Source organism: Molossus molossus, unplaced genomic scaffold (assembly GCF_014108415.1).
Source record: "Molossus molossus isolate mMolMol1 unplaced genomic scaffold, mMolMol1.p scaffold_m16_p_1, whole genome shotgun sequence".
Taxonomy (NCBI): Eukaryota; Metazoa; Chordata; class Mammalia; order Chiroptera; family Molossidae; genus Molossus; species Molossus molossus.
The window spans coordinates 179,245,662-179,267,774 of record NW_023425344.1 but is presented as its reverse complement, the minus strand read 5'-3'; the positions used below and the strand labels follow the sequence as shown (position 1 = coordinate 179,267,774).

Genomic DNA, 22,113 nt, shown 5'->3' with positions numbered 1-22,113 from the left:
TGTTCAGCAAACTTTGCTTATTCAAAAATGCTCAATCCCAGCTGGGCCCTGCCCCACCCTCAACGCCCACTTCCAGGGTGGTCCCAGCCTCCCCTATGCTCTGGATCCCACCTCTGTGGAAGTCCCTTCCCTGGTGACCTCTTGCTTCCTGCCCTGGGCCCCTGCCTGGGCAACAGAATCACCAGCCGGCCCCATATTGTTCCTTCTCTAGTCCTCCAGCCATATCTGAGGGGGCAGGGACAACTGCTGGGCCTGGGACGCCCCTGCTCCACGCTGACCAGGCCTCATGACCTGCCTCGCAGCCCAGAGCAGCACAGAGAAGGAAGCCCCGAGCAGGAAGTGCTGAGGCACAGGGTGAGGGCGGGGGCTTTAAGGAGGGGAGCCGGCCTCCCTGGGCAGGAGCAGCAACCACAGCCCCCCACTGCAGGCAGGCAGGAGGAGGCTGATTTAAAAGGCAGCCAGGTCTCTGCACCAGCCACTAGCCCCCGGGGGCTGCAGGAGCACCCAGACTTCCGGACCAGCTCAGGGCGGGTGCCATGTGAGCCCAGCTTGGCTCTCCTCCTGCCCGCCCTCCTCCTGCCTGCCACTGCCTGTCCAGCTTCTCCAAAGAGGGACACTTGGCACCATGTCTCTGCTCAACCCTGTCCTGCAGCCCCCCGAAGTGAAGGCCTACCTGATCGAAGGGGAGCGCTTCATCAAATGGGACGATGTGAGTGGGGCAGGGGCTGTGGGCTGCTGGACGCTGGGTTAGTGGCTGGGCTGCGAGGGGCTTTGCCAGGGTGGGTGGGTTGGTTTATGTCTGTCAGGACTCAGGCGCCTGTGTGGCTTGGCCAGGCAGCTGACACAACTGCCTGGGTAAACAAATCTGGGGTGAGGGTGCGTGCCCCAAAACATGTCCCTGGGCTGCTGGTTCTAAGGCTCTGCGTCTGGGTGTGAGAAGCCGGTGGGCTGCCTGGGATGAAGGTTCTCTGGGTCTGGGTCTATCTCCCCGCAGTGTCCCCAGGGTTGGCTGCTCCTGGTCCGGCCTTAGTGAGGAAAATGTGCCGCTGAGGCGGGGCCAGACGCAGAGATGAACCAGGCCCCTGCTCTAAGCACAGATGCCCTCTCTTGCCCCATCGGGATACCCAGCCTCCCGGCCTGGCCCTGGCCCAAGGAAGCCCTGCTCTCCCCTGAGCTGCTGCGGGGCAGCTACAAAGGGCCCCTAGACCCCAAGTAAGAACTGGAGGCTTCTGTTCCCAGGGGCCTGGGAGGGCGCAGATTGACTTCTGCTTCTGCTGGCTGCTCTCAGCCTGGGCGCCCTGCCGGCTGCCTGTCTGCAGGGGAAGGGGGAAGGCACCGCTTTGCCCTGAGCTGTGTCTCCACTGTCTGCTCTTTCCCAAACCGGGGCCTGCCTCCAGCCTCTGGTCCTCCCAGACCCCAGGGGCCAGCATTCTCTTGGGTAGGTGAGGAGAACAGTCCGGGGACCCTTCTTCAGGCAGGGAGGCTGCTGGGCTGGCCCTCTGTGAGAGTCCTGGGCTGGTCCCAGGAAGGGAACATAGAGGCTAGGGGAGTGGGAGAGGGGCCCCTTCGAGCTTTAGTCCTCCTTCCAGGTGGGATGAGGGGGCTCTGGGCCTGTGTTAAGGCAGCCTGGGGCTCTGGTTGCCATGACTGTGGGGAGAAGGCCAGGACTAGATGCATTCTGCTTCCCTAGGGGCGTGTGGTCGATGTGGCACGTCCCAGGAGCCTGTGGAATGAGGGAAGTGGCTCAGAATGAAAAGTGAAGTGGCCTCTCTCAGTTCCTCTGGGAAGTGTGTGCAACCTGATTGAGCAGAGGGTCATTAGGGGTGGGACCATGCTCTGTGGGCTTCTCTGCAAGGCAGCACCTGGGCACCTGGCTGCCCCACGACTCCCCTCCCCGAGGCCGGCACAGTCCTCCATGCTAACTTTCCCAGGCAGGAACCTCCCAAGCCTAGTCACAGGGCAGGTGGACCTTCAGGCCAGGGCCCTGCTCTCAGACTGCATTCAGCCCAGGTGGCAGATCACTTCGGTATGCTGTGCCATGTTGAATAAGCACAGTGCGCCGGATGTCATCAACTCCCAGCTTAATTCCGTCTTCCACGCCCCTTCGCAATGGACGTGGTGGGGGAAGTGCCCCTCCTGTCCTTGGAAGGAGACAGCCAGCTCTAGACAACCCATTTGCTCGCCGGGAATACAGTCCTGTGGTCACTTTCCCTCACAACGCCCACTCTTGTTTCAGGAATGGTTATAATTTAAAAACCCCACCTTCATTTAGAATGACATCTTCTGCCCTCCTCCCTCTAGGAATGGTTTTAGGTGGGCTGCAGGCCCTCTGGTGGGATCCCCTCTCCCCCTCCACGCCCCAGGAAGGATGGGGTGTGGGGAGGGAGTGAACAAGGGGCACAGGTGTCATCAGCAACTGGCTGGTGCTCTCCGAGCCTGGCAGAAGGTGTAGGCTTATTCTTTCTCGGGTGCACGTTTTTGAGGATTCTCAGGAGACCCTCCCCACCCTGAACTGGGACCTCTTGCCGAGGGTCCTCCTGCCATCTGCATTTTAGGAGGCCAGTTGCAATGATTTCATCAGCCCCTCCGAATCCAGTTACCACCTTCGGCTTCCTGTAGCTTTGGACTGTGCCCCTCTCTTCCACAGGCCCCCTCCGGACCTCAGCAAGTGCGCGTGTGTGCACTGTCCCCGACAGACTCGGGGGTCGGGCTCAGAGCCCCAATGACTCCGGGTGGGGCTCCCCTAGCACACCAGGGTCTCTCCGCCCCTGCAGCCAGGTGGTCGGTTTCCTGGGCAGGAATCAGACCCCAGTCTGTTATGTCCCACACAGCAGGGGTGACGAAAGCTCTCACTTTGAAATCCCTCACCAGGCTTAAGGTGAGGGGTCAGACACCCTCAATCTTCCCTTGAGAAGGGAAGGGAATGGAGGTCCCAGCACAGATTTCTCCAAAATTAACCTCCTCACCAAGTGTTCTCTTTCTTCAGTGCTTCAAGCACCCCTGATCTGAGAACCCTGTTTTGGGGACCCTTTCCTTTGTAAATGCTGCATTTGACTTGGTTTTGTGTGCAGGGACTACCGTGTCTTGTAAGAAACTTCAACCATAACACCTTGTCATATACGTATACAGATATCATTACAATCAAAAGTAGCCTGTGTGCTCTGTGAGCCGAACAGGACTTTGGAAGTGAGTTCATTCATCATTCACCAGCTCTTCTAGCAAACCCGGGACACCAGGCTCATGGTCGAGTGCAGGCTTGTTTCCTGGGCGTCCAGGAGCCTCTGGGGATTTTCTAGATGGGCTTCTAGGTCTGAAAACAAACCCCCACCCAGCATGTGTCAGAAAAGGCTTTCGGAAGAGGTGAAGCTTCTGCTGGTCCTTACGGTGTTTCAGGCAGGGGAGGGTTGGGTGCTTTGGTTTGGAGGTGAAAATGCACTTGGTGTCTACAGGGCAGTTGGATGGATGGTGGGGGGGCACCTCATGGAGGGGAGGACTGGGCATGTAGGAAGCAAGGTTTTTTTAATTTTTATTTTTTATCCTCACCAGAGGACATTTTTGCATTTATCTTCAGATAGAGCAGGAGGGAGAGAGGGAGGAAGAAAGAGAGAAACATCGATGTCAGAGAGACCCATCGAGTGGTTGCCACCCACACGACCCCAAACTGCAACCGAGGTACGTGCCCTTAGTGGGAACTGAACCCGGGACTCTCTGGTTCGCCAGCCGATGCTCTAACCGCTGAGCCAAACCGGCCAGGGTGGGAAGCAAGGTTTCAGCTGGACTGTGCGGAGCCTTGGATGCGGGCGCAGGAGTTGGGTTCTCTGCTCTCATCATGTTGAGCAATCTTGGAGGTAGTATGGACCCTTAGGAGAGATATTCTACCCCTTTGGCTGATCTGTGGCCCACAAAAACAGGGTGAGGTGGGGGCCAAGACCCTGTTTGGGGTCTAGAGGGAGAACCTCACTTTGGGGTTAAGAGGGGAAACCCTCTTCTCTTTCAGACGTGCCATCTCCAACCCTCTATCCCTCCCCTGCCCTGGTCCAGCGGTTTTAAGGCTTATGCCCAGCCCTTAGCTTTGGCGAATGAAGGAGAATGTCTGCAGACTCCTGGGACAGCCGCCTCCTAGGGAGACGGAGATCTGACACCCCAGGTGTGGGCCAGGGAAACGTGGCCTGAAGTCTCAGAGCAGGGCGCTGACTCTTTCTCTTCACAGGAAACAACAGTAGCCTCCCCAGTTATCCTCCGTGTGGACCCCAAGGGCTATTACTTATACTGGAAATATCAGAGTAAGGTGAGGCAGCCCCTACCTACAGTGCTCCTGAGCTCCTGCTAATCCGTAGAGTCAAAGCAGCCTCTTGGCGATGCGGCTGGAGATGTGGAAGCTGGGGGTGTCGAATGACTTGGAAGGGTGGCTCTGGGGATCTCCTGTGAACAGGGGCTATTTGCTTTGGGAGGAAGGATGCAGTCACTCCAGTCATGATGCTCCAGCCTTAGCATCCCATGGGCGGAGGGCTGGGGGTGGGTGGAAAGAGCTGCAACTGAAGGCTGATTCTCTGCCTGTAGTTCCAGGTGAACTTGGGGGCTCAGAGACATAAGGGAAGGGCCTCAGCATCCAGGGAGAAGGAAGGGAGGGAGAACCTGGGGAGAGGCCAGGATGGTGGAGGCGAGACCGAGGGCTACAGGTCCCTGAGTAACTCCAGTGGCCAGGAAGGAATGGACAGAGAGGAAGGGGGGAGGGTCACCATGAGTAGGGAGAACCTGATCACTGGGAAGGGAAGGCTGGGGTCGGGCGGCCCCACAGTCTTGGTGTCTAGAGAGGGCAGTTGGCTGGTTGGCTGAGCTGTGAAGGGGTGTGGAAGCTCCCTGCTCCCTGCTCTATGTCCACGTCTCTTCTCTGTTCCCGCCGGGCCCCTTCCAGGAGTTGGAGTTTCTGGATATCACCAGCATCCGGGACACCCGCTTTGGGAAGTTTGCCAAGATTCCCAAGGTAGGTGGGCCCAGTAGTTGTTCAGACTCAGCTTGGTCACCAGCTCCACAGGGCTGGGGTCAGAGTCCCTGGGGAGTGAGGGAAGGTTCCTGGCGGGGCAACAGGGCCTCCCAGGGCGCTGGAGCTGAGGAAGGAGGAGGTTGCTCCTGTCCCAAGGCCAGCTCTGGCCCCTAAGTCACCCCAGGTGTCTAGGAGGTGTTGCTCACACCCCCGCCCCCCGCCCCCTGACTGGCTTACCTACACTTTCTTAATACTGGTAGAAAGACTGGAGAAAGGGATTGGTGGGAGAAGGATCCCCAGAGACAGGGAGCTAAGAATCTGTCTTCCAGTGAAAAATGGCGAACAAAATAAACAGAACTCCCAGACCCCATGGCCTCGGTCAATCTCTTCTGGTGGGTTTCTCCCTCCCGACCCCAGCCCCGAAGTCAGGGAGAGGAAGACGCGAGGCCTGTGCTCCTAAGATGGGAACGGGATTCTACCCCAGTGGACAACAGTTCGAGTGGCTGAGGGGAGGGACACGGAGCGCCACCGTGGGCAGGGCCCATCCTAACCATGTCACCATTGCTGCAGAGCCAGAAGCTCCGGGATGTCTTCAACATGGACTTTCCTGATGACAGCTTCCTGCTGAAGACATTCACTGTGGTGTCCGGCCCTGACATGGTGGACCTCACCTTCCACAACTTCGTCTCCTACAAGGAGAATGTGGGCAAGGTGCACAGGGGTCCCCTGGCCTGGGGCTTGGCCCCTGGCATAGCCGGGACTTCCTGAGAGACAGGCCTGGGCCATGGGGTGGTGTGGACACCCTTACGGCCGAGGGCCTAACACGGTGCTCTGGGGTCCTGCAGGACTGGGCTGAAGATATTCTGGCTCTGGTCAAGCACCCGCTGACCGCCAACGCCCCCCGCGCCACCTTCCTGGACAAGATGTAAGTGCCCACATGCCCAGCCTTGGAGCGCGGGACTGAGTGCCAGCCCCAGGGCCTGACAGGTGTTTTCTGCCCCACCAGCCTGGTGAAGCTCACGATGCAGCTCAATTCTGAAGGCAAGATTCCTGTGAAAAAGTGAGTCTCCCTGGTCCCTCCCCACACTTCCACCCAGCTCCCTAAAGCCTTCTGTCACCAGCATAACTCCTCTCTCTGCCTTGTGCCTTTCTCTCCTCCTTTAGTTTTTTCCAGATATTTCCTGCGGACCGAAAGCGGGTAGAAGCTGCCCTCAGTGCCTGCCACCTCCCCAAAGGCAAAGTGAGTGGTCCCCTCTCCCCTACTATTCTCCTTGTCACCTGAGCTGGCTCTGACCAGAAGGCAACTTGGCCAGGCCTGGTGGGGTTGGAGAGGGTAAGAATGATAGCACAGTCCCAGCAAACAGCCCCGAAGCCAGTGAACCCTAGAACCACTGCTTTCTGACACGCAGAGACAGACAGGCAAGGGTGGTGAGGCAGTCTGGACCCTGGGCAGGGTGGTCTCCTACCCCTGGTGACCGTGGGGGCGGGAGGTGGTGTTCAGGACAAGCAGTGGGGTGGCTGCGGTCGCCCTCCAGCCTTGGAATGGACGTGGACGTGAATGTCCTCAGCCTGGAGGACTGAGAAGGTAGCGGGGACAGGAGGCGGTCTGCGGGGTCTGAATGCAGCAGGAAGGGACTGGTTCTGCAGGGTGTGGGCAGACACACAGAACCAAGGCTGTGAGCTGCCAGGGCCCAGACTTCAGCTCAACACAGCAAAATGTTTTACCCTTTCTTTTTAGTTAAGTAATTAATTATTTTATACAAGTCATATACAGGTGTACTATGTAACACACCCATAAGGTATATTATGTAAATTACCAAAAGGAGCCCTCTGGGCAGATGCGGGCCTGAGCCAGGGTTCACGCCTGGTGGAGGGAGTGGATCTCAGCCCGTGTCCCCCCTTGGCCATGCCTTTGTACAGGCACCACCTGCCCCCATGGAGTCTTCTCCTGCTAAGAATTTGGAACATTGTAATTAAACTAAGACCTCACTGATCACATGTCCCTGTGAGTCCCAAGAGGAATGCTTCGCCCTCAGTCACAGCTTTATGGAGCTGGTGACCCCTGGGTGAAATCAGCAAGCACGGGGTGGGAGAGAGGTGGGAATGGGCTCCCGCGGAGGCCCTGCAGCCCGCATGGCAAGCTCAGGTCAGCACGCACCCACCCTCCTTTCCCCCTGCCTCCTGAGCTCCCACCGGGCCAAGTCCTAACAGTTTGTCAGCTCTGCCTATGTCCCAGCAGGCGCCACAGGCCCATCTGTGCTTGAGGACGATGGTCCAAGATCCAGTCTTAGAGAGATCCGTGCTAGCTCTCCTGCTCCAAACTCAGACTAACGTTGGCCTTCCAGGCTGACCCTGGAGGACATACGATGGGTGTTTCTGGGAGAGAATGCAAAGGCACCAGAACCCCTGAATGTGTTGAATCTACTTTCTGTTTCTGTTTCTATAAATTTGCCTATTCTGGACATTTTGTATAAACGGATACATACAATACGTGATCTTTGATGTCAGGCTTTATTCACCCAGCATGTTTCCGGGGCTCACCCATGTTGCAGCACGTGTCAGGACTCCATTCCTTTTTATGGCTGAACAATAGTCCATTGCATGGATATATCACATTTTGCGTATCTGTGTATCAGTGGATGAACATTGGGTAGTTTCCACTTTTTGGCTGTTATGAATAATGTTGCTGTGAGCATTCAGGTACACAACTTTGTCTGAACATATGTTTGCACTTCTCTTGGGTGTATATATACCTAGCAGTGGCATTATTGGATCACATGGTAACTCGATATTTAACATTCTGAGGAACTGCCAAACTGTTTTCCAAACTGACTACATCATTTTACAGTCCCACCAGCACTGTATGAGGATTTCAATTTCTCCACATCCTCACCAACACTTGTTATTGTCTTTTTTCCTGTGATTTTAGTCATCCTAGTAGGAGTGAGTGAAATGATTTCTCATGTGGTTTTGATTTGCATTTTCCTATTGACTAATGGTATTGAGCATCTTTCCTTGTGTTTATTAGTTGTTTGAATATCTTCTTTGGAGAATTATCTTTTCAAATCTATTGCCCATCTCTCAATTAGGTTGTCTTTTTACTGCTGCGTTGTCCCTTCTTAGATATCTGATTTGCAAATTCAGGGTGGGGCAAAAGTAGGTTAACAATTGTTCTTATGGAAAATAATACAGTAATTAATAAATAATACAAGAATGAACTGTTTCGTGTACTCACAACTATGAACTGACTTTCGCCCCCCCCCCCCCGTATTTTCTCCCATTCTGTGGATTGTCTTTTCACCTTTTCGATGGTGTCCTTCAAAGCACAGAAGTTTGTCCTTTTCATGAAGTTAGACGTATCTTTTCTTGTTATTGTTCTTGTGCTTTTTGGTGTCTCCAACAATTATTGCTGACTTGTCTATCTTTCCCTTCAGTTCTGTCAGTTTTTACTTCGTGCATCTTGCGTCTCTGTCCTTAGCTGTATTATTGATATTCAAGTTGCTTCTTTTTGAAAAGTTGTCCTACACTTAAAATAAAAGCTAGCCTGCTGCTCTGGCAGCACCACGAACTTCTGACCTCTTTTTCTCCTCGTTCCAGTAATTTCAGTTCCAATCCTGCCCCAGCCAAGAGACTACCCAGTGTCCACATTCAGGGGCAAAGCAAACCAGCTAAGCATGCTCTCTGCTCAGCAACCAGGGCCTTGAAAAGTGGGTGCTCAGCATGTGCTCAATGCTCCTGTCTGCCTGAGCCCTCCTTCTGACCAGGCCCCCTAGGGCGGGGCCTAGTTCCTGCTTCTTAGCGCTGAGAAAGTGGGGCGGAAGTGATCAGGTGACTCTTTATCTCCTCAGAATGACGCCATCAATCCTGAGGACTTCCCAGAATCTGTCTACAAGAGTTTCCTCATGAACCTCTGCCCTCGGCCAGAAATAGATGAGATCTTCACTTCCCAGTGAGCTTCTTGGGTTGGGATGGGCATGGGGCATGGGTAGTGGCTAAAATTCCCACTTGCTACACTGATTGTTAGGTGGCTTCCCTGGACAAAGGGGTTGTCTGAGCTCCCCAGCCTAGGGGATGTAGACCTGTACTCTTCTCTCTGGCCTGCAGCCATGCCAAGGCCAAACCCTACATGACCAAGGAGCACTTGACCAAATTCATCAACCAGAAACAGAGGGACCCTCGCCTCAACTCCTTACTGTTCCCGCCAGCGCGGCCTGACCAGGTGCAGGGTCTCATCGACAAGTATGAGCCCAGTGGCATCAATGTGCAGAGGGGTGAGGACCAGTGGAAGCCTTCACCCCCGTGGGCTTGTCCTGCTCTGACAACTGGGCTGTGGCCCTGATCGGTGTTATTCCGTCCCCCAGGCCAGCTGTCACCACAGGGCATGGTGTGGTTTCTCTGTGGGCCGGAGAACAGCGAGCTAGCCCAGGACAAGCTGCTGCTTCACCAGGACATGACGCAGCCGCTCAATCATTACTATATCAACTCCTCACACAACACCTACCTGACAGGTGGGCCCTGCTACCTCATTGCTGACTTCTCCTTTTATGGGGGCTGCTCCTGTTCCCTGAACCCCTCCCGGGGTTGCCCAGGGCTGCCAGCAGGACAGACCATGCTGGAGTGGGCTGGGGGAGAGCCCTAGAGTGAAGCCCTGCCCCTCCCTTGCCCTGGCTCAGCCGGCCAGTTCTCAGGCCTTTCCTCGGCGGAGATGTACCGCCAGGTGCTGCTGTCCGGCTGCCGCTGTGTGGAGCTGGACTGCTGGAAGGGGAAGCTCCCGGATGAGGAGCCTATTATCACCCACGGCTTTACCATGACCACAGACATCTACTTCAAGGTGAGATGGAGTGTGGAAGCTGATGGCAGAACTAGGGAAGGGCCCTGGTCCCCGAGCTTTCTGGGTGTGGGGGGCATGAAGAAGGAGGAATAGCTGGGAGGCCTCGGACGAGCGTGGGGATGCGAGGGGATCAGAGGAGACAGGGACCCTCCAGTTCTGCGTGTGTTAAAACTAGGGAGAGGGGCCCTGGCCAGTTTGGCTCAGCGGTTAGAGTGTCGGCCTGCGGTCCGGAGAGACCCGGGTTCGGTTCCCGCTAAGGGCACGTACTTCAGTTGCAGTTTGTCCCCGGCACTGGTTGGTCGTGCGGGTGGCAGCCACTCGATGTCCCTTCACATCGATGTTTCTCACTCTCTCTCCCTTCCTCTCTCTCCCTCCCACTCTATCTGTACAAAAAATGGAAAAATATCCTCGGGTGAGGATAAAAAAATAAAAAAAAAAAACTAGGGAGAGGGGAAGGGCGCCACGGAGGGAGGGGAAGTCTGGGGCACTGACCTCCACTCGGCTGAGTCCTCTCTCTTTAGGAAGCAATCGAAGCGATTGCAGAGAGTGCCTTTAAGACCTCCCCCTATCCTGTCATCCTGTCATTTGAAAACCACGTGGACTCGTGAGTATCTAGGCCCATTCAGCCTCATTCTCGACTCTGCCATCCTCTTCTGCCTTTGCTGTCCCCCAACTTTCCCTGGCCTTTCCCCATGCCCTCCAGAAACCTCCTCGAGACCCCAGGCTCTCCTGCCTGTGCCCCTGCCTCCCTGACCTCCTGATGACCCAGATCGGGGCCCAGAAGGATGGCCAAGAGGAGGGTGGTGCTGCTGAACCCCACCCACTTCTGCTCCCTGCAGACCCCGCCAACAGGCCAAGATGGCCGAGTACTGCCGGACGATGTTTGGTGATATGCTGCTCACAGAGCCCCTGGAAAAGTTTCCGGTGAGTGGACTTCACCGTGGGGCGGGGTAGTCCCGCGTCAGGCACTGGGCTGGGCGCTGGGGCAGTCTCAGCCCTCAGACTGGTACCTGCAGCGGGAGAGACACGGGGACCTGGCCGGACAATCGGTGGCTGCCGTGGGAGGGCGCGGGGAGACCCGCCCCGGCCCTGGTGGGCAGAGAAAGGGGTGGCTAAGCTGAACGCTAAGGGAGACGCTCCACTCGTGTGGGTGAGAGTGGGAACGGAGGAGGCAGACAGAACAGGCGGGCCCCACCACGAGGAACTGGGGGAAGTGGGGCCCGCGGCGGCCCAGCGCGGGAGGGGAGCAGGAGAGGCCGCTGGCCAGGCAGGCAGAGCCCGGCTTGGTGTGAAGGAACTTAGGCCCCACCCTGCAGGTGAGGAGATGGTGCTGACACTCTCCTCTCCCATAGCTGAAACCAGGCTGCCCCCTGCCCAGCCCTGAGGATCTCCGTGGCAAGATCCTCATCAAGAACAAGAAGAACCAGTTTTCCAGCCCAGCATCCCCCTGCAAGGAGCCGGGTGGGGAGGCTGAGGACAGCTGCCCAAACAATACCCTTGTGGGTGGGGACCCGGGTGAGTCAGCCTGGAGGAGGAGGGAAGGGGTGGGGGTGCGGAGCATCTGGAATGGGAGAGGGGGCTGGGCCTGGAGGGGACGTACTGGGGAGCCAGCCTGATGTGGGGGTCACCGGCCCCCAGTGCTGATGGAACTGTGTGTGTGGCAGTGTTGGCTGGTGAGGAAGGGGCTGAGCTGGAGGAGGAGGAGGTGGAAGAGGAAGAGGAGGAGGAGTCAGGAAACCTGGATGAAGAAGAGATGAAGAAGATGCAGTCAGATGAGGTGTGTGGAGACAGCCGAGCCCTTCTGCCATCTCCACTGTGGAGTCCCGCAGGGGACGGAGCTGTGTCCCTGGGCTCTGCGCTGTCCTCTTCCCCACGCTCCGCTCCCTTCCCTAGGGCACCGCGGGCCTGGAGGTGACCGCTTACGAGGAGATGTCCGGCCTCGTCAACTACATCCAGCCCACCAAGTTTGTCTCCTTTGAGTTCTCTGCCCGTAAGTTAGCAGGCGGTGCTGGGAAGCTGGAGATTCGGCTAGACTCAGAGGGCCCTCAGGAAGGTGTCCGACGCCAGGCAGTTTGATGAGTGGGGGTAAGAGGAAGGGCGTCCTCCCCCTTCCTTGGACTGGGGGCCCTGTCTATAAATATGCAGCAGAGGAGTCAGGCAAAGGGCTTAAGTGGCCGTGGCTCCCATTTCCCAGCACAGCACTGAGGAATGTGGCACCAAGCAGAATGCTCTGGAGTATGTCAGGGACAGGCGGGTCATTTATGACAGGCCACCTCTGTGGGGCTGGCCTGGGACTTCTGCTGCCTCTTGCAGGATCTGTGGCTCCTAAGCCCAGAAACCCCAGCCCTGGGGCATGAGAACTCCTGGGAGGGGGCGGAAGGCAGAGAAACCAGCCTGTGCACACCTACTCCATGTACCCTTTCCTTTCTGTGCACACCATGTTATATATCTCCCCAGGACACACACACAGTGCCTTCCTCTCCCGCTCTGTGCATGTCCCCAACATGATCACATCTTTCTGTATACATGTATGCACAGGGTATACCTCTGTAACCTTTTTCCTCACCCCTGAACCGACAGCCTGCACCCCTACCTGTGCCCACCCATGGCCTGTACCACCCTTGGTGTGTCCCTCTCACCCCTGCACCCACTCTTTCTGTTTAGACTCTGTACATCACACATACTCCTAACTCTCTGGGATCATCCTAGCATGTTCCCCACATCCTCTGTGCCCACCCAGGGCATGCCCCCCTCACTCTTCTGGACTGTGACACCCCCCATCCCTGTGCATACCCACCACGCATGCCCTTTACCCCCAGCAACACTGTTACCCACACAGATCTGCACATGCCCCTGCCCACCCCTGCCTCACCCCCTCCATGAGCCCTCAATCTCAGTGGAAATGCTAGGTAGATGCATCTCTGTGCTGGAGGCAGCTGCACCAGCTGTGGGTAGGTCTGAGGGACTACCCAGCCTGACATAGACCCCTCCTCTTTCTCCCCACACAGAGAAGAACCGAAGTTATGTCATCTCCTCCTTCACGGAGCTCAAGGCTTACGACCTGCTCTCCAAGGCCGCAGTGCATTTTGTGGAGTATCCTTAGGCCTCAGTAGCCAGGTTCCTGGTTGGGGTGGAGGGGTGGGGACAGGCCTCAAAGGGGGGACTGTTGGGTATTCCTGGTGCAGCCTCAGGTTGGCCTCCTATACTCTGGAGCAGCTACAACAAGCGCCAGATGAGCCGCATCTACCCCAAGGGCACACGCATGGACTCCTCCAATTACATGCCCCAGATGTTCTGGAATGCTGGTTGCCAGATGGTTGCCCTCAACTTCCAGACGATGGGTGAGGGCACCCCCAGGCCCTTAAGCCCCTTCCCCTGCCCCTCCCACCTTCATCCTGTTCCTGGGGTGTGGTTTTCAGAACAGACCGGGTGTGCAGATGTTTGTTTAGGCTCCGGGAGCACGCGTAGGTGTGTGAGTGCGTCAGGGTAGAAATGCATGAGCTCGTGCCTACAGCACTGCACATGTATGCGTGTGCATGTGAAGATGCCAGGGTGCTGGTCCGTGGAAACACCTGCTCCACTCGCCTCAGCTCCCACTGTGAGCCTCAGGTCTGGTCATGGCTGTGATCCTGCTGACTCCAGGGAGTGGGCCCTTCCTGAGAGAACAGACTCCCTAAGAAACCAAGTTAAGACACGAGAAGCCCTCATGCCCTTGGTCTGTTCAACCTCCCCATTCACAAGACAGGAGAAAGGCTGGGAAACGTGGACATAGAGATCGGGTGCGGAACAGAGTCGGGCCTTCCTCAAGTGCCCTTGTCTCCCGCAGACCTGCCCATGCAGCAGAACATGGCGCTATTCGAGTTCAATGGGCAGAGCGGCTACCTCCTCAAGCATGAGTTCATGCGTCGGCCAGACAAGCAGTTCAACCCATTCTCGGTGGACGGCATTGACGTGGTGGTAGCCACCACCCTTTCCATTAAGGCAAGGCCCTGAGGTGGACAAGTAGCTGCGAGGGCTGCGGTCTCGAGGAGAAAGACACAGGAGCCCGGCTCCTCCAACCCCTACCCCTGATATCCTGCAAACTTCAGCCCCAGCCAGTTCCTGCAGTAGCAAGTTGCCTTGGAAACTACCTCCTCCTCAGCCCTGGAGGCTGCCTCTTAGTCCCCACGGAAACCAAGGGGAAGGACTGAGGCTGGGGAGGGGGAGGGGAGAATAGGCCAAGTGGGGCAGTAGGAGCCCAGGCCCTGGGAGAGAGGCCTGTTCCTTCTTTGCCTGGGAGGGGAGGAGGGGAGGCTCACACCTCTTCCTGAATGCTGGAAACACCTAGTCACCAGAGCTGAGCTGTAGCCCTTGAGCCACACAGCCTCTGCTCAGTGGCCAGAGCTGAGCAGGGCTCTTCACAGTAGCCAAGAATGGAAGCTTCAGGCAGAGAAACGAGAGCCCCCAGGTTCTGGGGAACGGCCTGGGTCGGGTGGCTGATGCTGGCCTCCCACGGCCCCCACCTGCAGGTCATCTCTGGGCAGTTCCTGTCGGAACGCAGTGTGCGCACCTATGTGGAAGTGGAGCTGTTTGGCCTTCCTGGGGACCCCAAGAGGCGCTACCGCACCAAGCTGTCACCCAGTGCCAACTCCATCAATCCTGTCTGGAATGAGGAGCCTTTTGTTTTTGAGAAGGTGGGGGCTACGGCAGGGCAGGGTCTGGGGTCTGTCCTTTGTTCTTGGCCTCTAGGTATAGAAAAGAGGAAATACGTACAGGGAGTTCCTTGATACTCCTCCTCTCTCCACCCCTCTTGAGTTTCAAGGGTCCAAAAACCAAGTTTACAGAAATGTACTGAGTGGGCAGGTTGTGTGTGTGCACATGTATACATGTGTATGTGTGCATGTGTTTTCATGTTAGGATCAAAGGCAGAAATGTGAACTCCCAGACCAGGGTCACGGGGGGAGGGGGGGGAGGGTGTCTTTTGCTCCCACTGGATACTTGTGAACAAAGCTGTCACAGGCTCTCTGTCCCAGGATCCCCAGAGCCTTGGGCTGCATGTCCAGCCCTTCTCCCCTGTGTGGACCAGCCATGGCATGAGCTGTGAGGATGTCTGTGTGTGGCCTAGAGTGTGCCCTCTGTCCTCACCAAATCTAGTCACACCTGCTATGTTCTCACGCAAACCCTAGACTTCTGAAACTAGGGACAGGGTCATCTTGACCACCTTCTCCTCCCCAGCTTGTCCTGTCCCGAACTCTCCCCAGATCTTGATGCCTGAGCTGGCCTCCCTCAGGGTGGCCGTGATGGAGGAAGGCAGCAAGTTTCTTGGACACCGCATCATCCCCATCAATGCCCTGAATTCCGGTAAGGGTAGGAGTCTGTCTTTGCTGTTCTCAGCAGGGCTGAAACCAAGGCCATCATCAAGAGCCTGTCCAGAGGGTGGGACAGCTTCAGAGAGGTGGCCCTGTGACTTTACCTAACCCTTTCATGTTATGGGCCCTAAGGATTTCAGCAGAACAGTATCTCTCCAGGAAACGGACAGTAGCAGGGACTCTGGCCACCTAACAAAATGTCTGTAATTTTCAAAAACTACTGGGGCAATTTCCCAAGGAGCTGACACTTACTGGGCACTTACAACATCTCATTTAATCCTAACAGTAACCACATGAGGTGGATACTACTACTATCCCCATTTAATAGATGAGGAAAGTCTCAGAGATTTAAAGTAGCCTGTCCAAGGTCACACAGCCAGGAAGGTGCAGAACTAGACTTGGATCCTGGCATCTCTGACTCTAAAACCAGAAGCCTTGAGGCTGGGCGGCTAGCATGCGGTGCTGGGCGGCGACAAACTCCACTCACTGCCCACTCCGTCATGCCCCACAGGGTACCACCACCTGTGCCTGCACAGTGAGAGCAACATGCCCCTCACCTTGCCTGCGCTCTTCGTCCTCCTGGAGATGAAGGACTATGTACCTGACACCTGGGCAGGTTAGGAGGCCCCCAGTACTGGGAGCCCAGGGCTGTCCATTTCTCCTCCCCCTTCCTCAAGTCAGCCTCCAAAGTGGGGCGGGACAGGGTATCCGAGGGTAAGTGAGGATTGGGGAGGCTTCCAGGTACTCTCCATACCAGGCCTGTGATGCCCCTGTGCACCCAGATCTCACTGTGGCCCTCGCCAATCCCATCAAGTTCTTCAGTGCCCATGATAAGAAGTCTGTGAAGCTCAAGGAAGCCATGGGAGGTCTGCCTGAGGTCTGTGTTGCTGGGTCTATTGCCAGGGGACCCCAGGAGCTTTGCCCTCTCAGTGGGAAGATGAGGGAGGGGCAGGGTTCAGGGCCAGGGAGAGGGCTGTTGGAATTGTCTCCCTAACCTGCTCTCCCTATGCAGAAGCCCTTCTTTCCGGGGAGTCCCATTGCCAGCCAGGTCAACGGGGCCACTGCACCAACCAGCAATGGGTCAGCAGGTACGCACTGGGGAAGGGAACACCGTGGCTGAAGCCTCAGCGCCGAAAGAGTGAAAAGTGCGCAGCAGGGAGGGCGAATACGGCACCCTCGGAGGGTGGGAGGAGCAGAGCTGAGCCCGGGGCCCCTGGGCCCCTCTCAGCTCGGCCTGTGGCTCTTGCAGCAGTGGGGCCAGGGCCAGAGGGAGCCCACGAGAAGCTGTGGGTGGGGCCTGCGGAGCCCAGTGGTCTTGAGGACGAACCCGGGGGAGGTTCGGGCTCCTGGGCGGCAGGACGTCTCACCCGGGTCCCCGCAGAGCCGCGGACCGCCAGCCTGGAGGAGCTGCGGGAGCTGAAGGGCGTCGTGAAGCTGCAGCGGCGGCACGAGAAGGAGCTGCGGGAGCTGGAGCGGCGCGGCGCGCGGCGCTGGGAGGAGCTGCTGCAGCGGGGCGAGGCGCAGCTGGCCGAGCTCGGGCCCCCGGGCGCCGAGGGTGGCAGCGGGGGCCGCCGGCTCGGCCCGGGCAAGGGCTCCCGCAAGAAAAGGTCAGGGCAGTGGCGGCGTCCTGCCTTCGGCGGCGCGGGTGCAGGCGGCCGAGGGCTCAGGACCTGTTCCCACATGGCCCCGCAGGACCCTGCCCCTGGAGGAGGCGGCCGGGGCCACGCTGGGCAAGGGCCCCGAGGGCGCAGACGCTCGCCTGGGAGAGCTGAGGGACAGGCTGGAGCTGGAGCTGCGGCAGCAGGGCAAGGAGCAGTGCGAGTGCGTCCTGAAGCGAAAGGAGCAGCACCTGGCAGAGGTGCCAGGGTGGGGAGAGGAGGGAGCTACATCCCAACCGACCCACACCCTCTGCACAACAAAGGGCTGTGTGCTAAGCCATTTGCTAAACCCATCCTTCCTCTCCCTGCAGCAAATAGCCAAGATGATGGAGTTAGCCAGAGAGAGACAGGCAGCAGAGCTGAAGGCCCTCAAGGAAACCTGGGAGAGGTATGACTGTCTCCCTCCCAAGCCTGGCGTCACCTCCCAAAAGGGCCCAGGCTCCCACAAAACATCTCCCTGATGCCTGTCTCTCTACAGTGACACCAAAGAGATGAAGAAGAAGCTGGAGGCCAAGAGGCTGGAGCGGATCCAGGCCATGATGAAGGTCACCACTGACAAGATGGCCCAGGAGAGGTGAGTCCTGGAAGAGGGGCCCCAGACCAACTCCAGCCCCAGTGCTGAGCAGGAACCACTCCAGGTAGGAAGAGGCCTCCCAGCAGAGGGTGCTGACTTACTTCCCAAAGAGGTGCTTGTCCCCGGGCTATTGAAAGTTAGTCTTACTTCTGTCACCTCTGATGAGAGTGACCTCCTTACAAGAAACAGATGCCAACGCTATTTGACCAGAGATAATTTATAGGAAAATCAAGCACGCAAAGAGGGAGGCAAAACCTTGGGACAGCAGCTTCGCTCCTGGGCTTTCCCATGTCCACCTGGAGGGACAGTTCGAGTTCATGAGGAAGCCCTTCCTTCAGAGGGCCCCCAGGACTTCCAATGGCCCCTCAAATCCTCCTTGGGTCCCCATGATACCCTCCTGGTTGGTTCCTGACCCTATTGCACAGCCCTTATTTGGCCTACACCTTGAGGAGTCTTCATCTCACCCAGCTCTTCCCAGGGGCCTCCTGCCCTCTCTGAAACTCTGATCACCCCAACAGATTGAAGAAAGAGATTAACAACTCCCACATCCAGGAGGTGGTACAGGTCATCAACCAGGTGTGTAACACTGTACCCTTCTGAAACACACACCCCACACGCACACACACCACACGTGCTCTCTATCGGGAGGAAGGGTGGCACTGGCCTTCGCTTTGCCCTTAGGAGATATACCGTCCAGCTGGCCCATGCAGCTAGGGAAGGCAGGAGGCAGTGCAGAGGAGGGGGAGCCCCTGGGCCAGCCTGAGGTTCTGTCTTTCTGTGGAGATTGGGGTATGAGCCTAAAGGAGTCTGTCTCTGTCCAGCTGTCCTGTATGGAAAGGATATGAGCTAGCTAGCCAGGGGGCGATGGGATTGGGGTGGGTGGGTGAGAGAGAGCAAGGGTTGCTCCCTGAGACTCCAAGGAGTCCTAAGGGGAAGGAAAGACCTGCTGAGAATGGACCTAAAGCACCCTTGGGGACCAACAACAGTAACAGAACTTCCAACAGGGCTACTGAGTTGTTACCCTATGCCAGACACTAAGCCAGGTACTTCACATGGACTGTCTCATATAAATCTTCGTAATCCGGTGAGACAGGTACTATTAGCCTCATTTTACAAATTCAAAATAACACCAAACTGTTAGAAGGTTAAGGAATTTACCCTAAATCTTATAGCTGGTTAACTGGGATTGTAGCTGGATGCCAACCCAGGTTGCCTGTCTGCGCTGTCCTGATTCCCTGCCTCTCGCTCCACCCAGATGACAGAGAGCCTGGAGAGACATCAGGAGAAGCTGGAGGAGAAGCAGGCAGCCTGCCTGGAAAAGATCCGGGAGATGGAAAAGCAGGTGACAGGAACCACCATCCTGGCCCCCAGCAGACTTGGCCTGGCCCAGGGTGTAGAGGGGCCCTGCTCCAGGGAGCTTCCAGTCAGGAGTTCAGGGGAGGGGATGCACCCCTCACCAGTGGGTCACAGGCTGGACCCTAGGGCCCTTTCACATGAGGCAGCTCTGCAGATCTCTCTGCTTGGTTGGCACTCCCTCTCCTGAGAGGCTCCCTGCTGGGCTCCACTGTGCCCCACCCCCCACTCCCATCTCCTGGTACCTTTGAAAAGACTGGGCATCTCCTGTTCCATGGTCCAGGGGAGGGAGAGTGGGCAGGTGGCCGCTCCTGAGCCAGGCGGTGGCGCTGTCCCCACAGTTCCAGCAGGAGGCACTGGAAGAGTACAAGGCCAGGATGAAGGGCCTGGAGGAGGAGGTGAAGGAGTCAGTGAGGATGTGCGTCAGGGCCTGCTTCCCCTCTGAGGCTGAGGACAAGACTGACAGGCCCTGTGGAGTCTACAGGACGCTGTGTGAGCAGGACTCACTCACAGCCAACGCAGACCCCCAGGAAAGCTGCCTCTGATACACCTACCCAACTGGAACATTCTGCAAGGACACCCCCCTTCTGTTGGATGGGGCTCCATCCCCCTAGGAAGCAAGGCCCCAGCGGCCCCAGCAGCCCCAGCATGCTGAGGCTGTGGGAAACTGGGGTTCCCTTGGACCCTGGAGCTCCTTCCTCAATAGCCAGGCTAGAGGAGGAGGCAGGGCCCAGATGCCATCAGGGCAGGGGCTCATCTGAGGGCTAGAGATCCTCCCTAGGTTGATTTCCTCCTCCTCCTCCTCCTCCTCCTCCTCCTCCTCCTCCTCCTCCTCCTCCTTCTCCTCCTCCTCCTCGAATTAGTGTCACACATTCGTGGAGGGCAAAAGAATAGGGACTGGGAGGCAGGAAATAGGGTCAGGGCCTCCCTCTGTCCTTCCCAGTGCACAGCTGGTGGTGCCCCCTCTGGAGTCAGTTTCCAAACCTGCAGGCTCAGGCCTGGCTGCCTGGAACCTCCACTTAGCGCCTGTAATTCAAGCAGGACCCTGTCTGCCCTCAGGCCACAGCGCACCCAGGCTCCTAGGCCCCATCGCAGGCCTGCCCTGAATTGGCCTCCTTGTCAGCTCCCTGATGCAGAGCCTGGCACTACCTCCAAGCTCCCTGGGGACTGCTGCCCCTAGGATCCCAGGCTGAGGTCCCTTCCCTGGCTTCCTGCCTGTGGGGATAGGAGGCTGACACAGCTGTCTGTCCCTCAGGCCACCGAGGTATCTGGGGCTGGGGGGAGAAGGATGGCCTTTTGGGCCTCTCCCACCCAGAGCCTGGCTCACTCCTTTTCCTAGGGCTGCGGGGGATATTTCCTAACGTGTACCCCAACTCAGGCTGTCTGACAAGGTCAGCATAGTTTTCTCTCCTGACTTTATGATGTTTATTTATTTTTTTCCTTCTTACTCCTACTAAAGAACCCTGTTCCAATATTTCCTGCCTAAGCCTGGCCTCTGTTCTACAGCTAAGAAATGGGGGGGGGGGGGGGGAGAATGCCCTGAAATGAAGCAGGCTGGGAACACCCCTTGGGAGCTGCACCCTGGGTGAGGTCTCCCCCAGAGCCCAGCAGAATGGCCCTGCTCTGGGCTGGAAGAGGATTCACTTCCCCTTCTGCCAGCCCTGATGCCACAACCACTGGAAAATGATGTCACCCCTCTTCTGCACCCCCACCCAGATGTGACCCTTCCTAGTCTCCACCCTCAGGGCTGGCGCAGAAGAGCCTCTGTAAAGGTGCCCCCATCATCAAGGGAGTTGCAAATCTTCAGGCACCTGCGTCCCTTTAAGCACACGCACAGTGGTCAGATTCTCAGACCCCGTGGCAGTTATGGTTGAGCCCAACACTTGCTGTAGAGGGGCTTGTGGGCAGCCACTCACTGCACGATAGCTTGGTTCCACATCCCAAATGGGGAGAGGCACTGGCTTGGGAGAGGCTGGGTGGGGGTTGATTCTGGGAAGAGGTTGTTTTGGTATCAGAGTTACAGCAAATGCCATTAGCTGTGAACACCTGTGCCTTCAGAAAATAACCAGGACCCCCACTCCCACTGGGGCCTGACCTCTGGGATCCTAGCAGACCCTGATTGCAGGGTGAGGCTAAGGGCCTGCTCATTCACAGGAATGAGGCCTGTCATTGATACAGCCGAGGGCAGTGCCCTGTCTTCAGTCCTCCAGGTGGGCACTCAGCTGCCTCATCTGCCCCCCAGCCCAGGGGTAGAACCCAGGCCTAGAGGAACTCACTGACTCAGGCATGGGGGCATAAGCCAGAGCCAGCATCAAATAGCCCCACCCCTTTCCTGCCACCACTAGTGCCAATGATTGCTCAGGGGATGGAGGGGCAGCTTTCCCTGCCTCTGAGCCAGGCCTGCTTGGCAGAGTCTCTGGGCCCCTGGAGTGGAGCGGGGAAGCCCAGGAATGGGGAAGGAGATGCAGTCCTGCCTCCTAGAGAGGCCACTGCAAAGCGAGCTGGAGGCTTCCAGGCCCTGGTATCCACCTCCCTGCTTACTGTTCTCTTAGAAAAGGGCCAGGTGCCCCTGGGAAAACGCCAGAGTCTCTGGGCCCTGGAGATGGATTAATTTCTGGCATCAGGGATGGGCAGAGGAAGAGTTGCCTTCCTCAGGGCACTGGGCAGGTGAAGGGCACCTGGGTTCCATTCTGGACATGTATCTATGTGGCTGGGGCAAGGTTCTCTGTCCACTTGTCATGCCTCAGTTTCACCTTTTGCACAAAGAGAAGGGTCCCTACCCCCTTCTCAATCCCACTGCTGATTCAGATGCCAGAGTCCGCTGTTGACTCACCAGCCCCTCCTGCACCTCCCCTTTCTTCCCCCTCACCCTTGCAACCCCCAAGCTCTCTAGATCTACAAGCCACGTGCCACCAGGCCCAACCCTGCTGAGCGGTGCAACGTGACAGTGTGAGGGGGTTGGTGACACTTGAGGAGGAAAGAAGGGGGCCCTGTGGGGGTGGAGGGGCAGCTGCAGACGGAGTGACAGACTGCAGACCTGAGCTGCCTCTGCAAGGAAGTCCTTTTGCCAGCCTGGGGCCTGCGAGGGGAGAATCAGCGGGTGGGAGGGGAGGAGAGTGCAGTGCCTGCCTGCCCTGCCTGCTCGGCTCTGTGTCTCCTGTCAGCCTTCAGCTCCCTAAGAGACAGCTTCTAATTCGGGCTGTTGGTGCCTCTGTGCTCTGCAGCAAAGTCTCAGCTTTTTTTCAGCTTTGCTATTTCTTTTTTGTTCAGAACATACTGATCCCACAGGGACGTCAGAGTAAAGGCTCCAGGGCCTGAGACCTGCCCCACCCCACACACACCCCATCCCACCACAGGTCTGGCCT

The 22,113-nt window shown here is 57.3% G+C and overlaps 1 protein-coding gene across 1 annotated transcript; it reads left to right on the top strand.

The window, feature by feature from the left end:
- Positions 1-397: 397 nt before the first annotated feature.
- Positions 398-20,233, top strand: PLCB2 (phospholipase C beta 2). Its single transcript, XM_036264939.1, has 31 exons — positions 398-709; positions 4,211-4,288; positions 4,916-4,984; positions 5,555-5,695; positions 5,830-5,909; positions 5,991-6,044; positions 6,149-6,224; positions 8,833-8,933; positions 9,089-9,255; positions 9,346-9,492; positions 9,658-9,815; positions 10,337-10,419; positions 10,655-10,739; positions 11,168-11,330; positions 11,480-11,592; positions 11,709-11,805; positions 12,824-12,908; positions 13,032-13,156; positions 13,642-13,796; positions 14,324-14,488; positions 15,056-15,155; positions 15,675-15,779; positions 15,946-16,040; positions 16,176-16,251; positions 16,545-16,770; positions 16,856-17,021; positions 17,133-17,209; positions 17,300-17,395; positions 17,914-17,971; positions 18,651-18,737; positions 19,090-20,233. The coding sequence occupies exons 1-31, from the start codon at positions 626-628 to the stop codon at positions 19,291-19,293; spliced, it is 3,516 nt and encodes a 1,171-aa protein (XP_036120832.1). The 5' UTR covers positions 398-625; the 3' UTR covers positions 19,294-20,233.
- The last annotated feature ends 1,880 nt before the right edge of the window (positions 20,234-22,113 follow it).